This window comes from Austrofundulus limnaeus, unplaced genomic scaffold (assembly GCF_001266775.1).
Source record: "Austrofundulus limnaeus strain Quisiro unplaced genomic scaffold, Austrofundulus_limnaeus-1.0 Scaffold1689, whole genome shotgun sequence".
Classification (NCBI taxonomy): domain Eukaryota; kingdom Metazoa; phylum Chordata; class Actinopteri; order Cyprinodontiformes; family Rivulidae; genus Austrofundulus; species Austrofundulus limnaeus.
Window position 1 is genome coordinate 26,663 of NW_013954091.1, and position 1,421 is coordinate 28,083.

General features: G+C 41.1%; 1 protein-coding gene across 1 annotated transcript in view; it reads right to left on the reverse strand.

Moving 5' to 3' along the window:
* LOC106536109 (lysine-specific demethylase 6A) overlaps positions 1–1,421 on the reverse strand; it is a gene marked incomplete at its 5' end in the record, with an annotated part of 40,734 nt that overhangs the window by 26,228 nt on the left and 13,085 nt on the right. Inside the window, 3 exon segments of the mRNA XM_014033297.1 lie at positions 119–259; positions 551–770; positions 882–980. Of these exon segments, the coding sequence (XP_013888751.1) occupies positions 119–259; positions 551–770; positions 882–980 (460 nt within the window).

Consider the following 1,421-nt stretch of genomic DNA (forward strand, 5'->3'; position numbering starts at 1 on the left):
GGTCTAACAGTCAGTACTGACTGGTCCCAGTCTGTTTGACTGGTCTAACAGTCAGTACTGACTGGTCCCAGTCTGTCTGCTGGTCTAACAGTCAGTATTAGCTGGCTGTGGTTCTCACCTGCTGGGCCTGTGCTGTGTTCAAGGCCCCCTGCCTGGACGTGAGCTCTGCAGGGATGGGAAGGCTCCATGCCTCCTCAATACAAGGAAGCATTTTACTCTTATTCTGCAGACTACCTGGGTGTAGGTTACACAACTGAGCCTAGGAGAGATTGTGTAAAATACAAACTTTAGTGCTGATCTTGGCTTGAACAAGAGAGGCACTACAAAGTCTTACTGCTACAGCTGGTGGAAGTAAAAACAATTGAGCAACATGATAAATGAATTAATGAATGTATGCATTAAAATCAATGAAAGGAATAAAAACACAACAATATGAATCATTATTCATATCTCTGTGGTCACAACTTAAAATCACAGAAGCTGAAYGCACACACTGTAAACTCCACAACATGTGCAGGGTGTGTTTGATGGTCACACCTGGCTGACCYACCTGCAGCAGTTTGATGCGCTGACTGAGGGCAGCAGTGTTCACACAGGCCTTGCTGCGTGTAGCATTAATGTAGCACTTCATAGCATCATGCAGCTGACCGCAGGACTCGTACAGAGTCCCCAGGTCCATCCAGGCGGCGGCRTGGCTGTGGTCCAGCTGAACGGCACAGATGTAGGCCTGCAGGGCATCCATAGGCTGGTTCTGCTGCTGGTACAGCACACTACAGGGAAAACATAAACCCTTCGACATGACTCTACTGTAAATTAAAAACATGTTGAGCACAGCTGATGAAGCTTTGCGTTCAGTGATGAACAGGACGGTTTGTTCTTACCCTATAGAGCACCAGGTGTCAGCACTGGCCTCGGACTTATCAATGGACTGACGGTACGAGATAAACGCATCCTGAACCTTCCCAATACTGGAATAACACCTGGTGATGAGAAATAAACAAACACAAATGTCATTTAAATTTCTATTCCTTTATTTTTGGGCTTTTTGTTATTTATGTGAACTTATCTTGAATCATTTTTTACGTGGTTATTAACRGTACTTTTAAGAGATGAATATTGTTTAATGTGAAACTAAGTGAAGTTGCATCGTTTTTATCGCTTTACGTATTTAGTCCAATTAAAATGTTTTTCATTTGTGAGCCATCACATCGAAACCAGGATTAAGTCTAAATGTTGTATCAGGAGAAAAAGGCAAATATATTGTTTTGACTAAACTGTTAACAAAAATTGCATTTTGTCAAAATATAATGAATAATTATCAATGTATCATTTGAATGAAATGTCTGAAATTTAATCATAAAACAACATTTTGAAGCACTTTTTTGAGCTGTGGCAACAAAAAAACAGATTTTGAGGAAAAA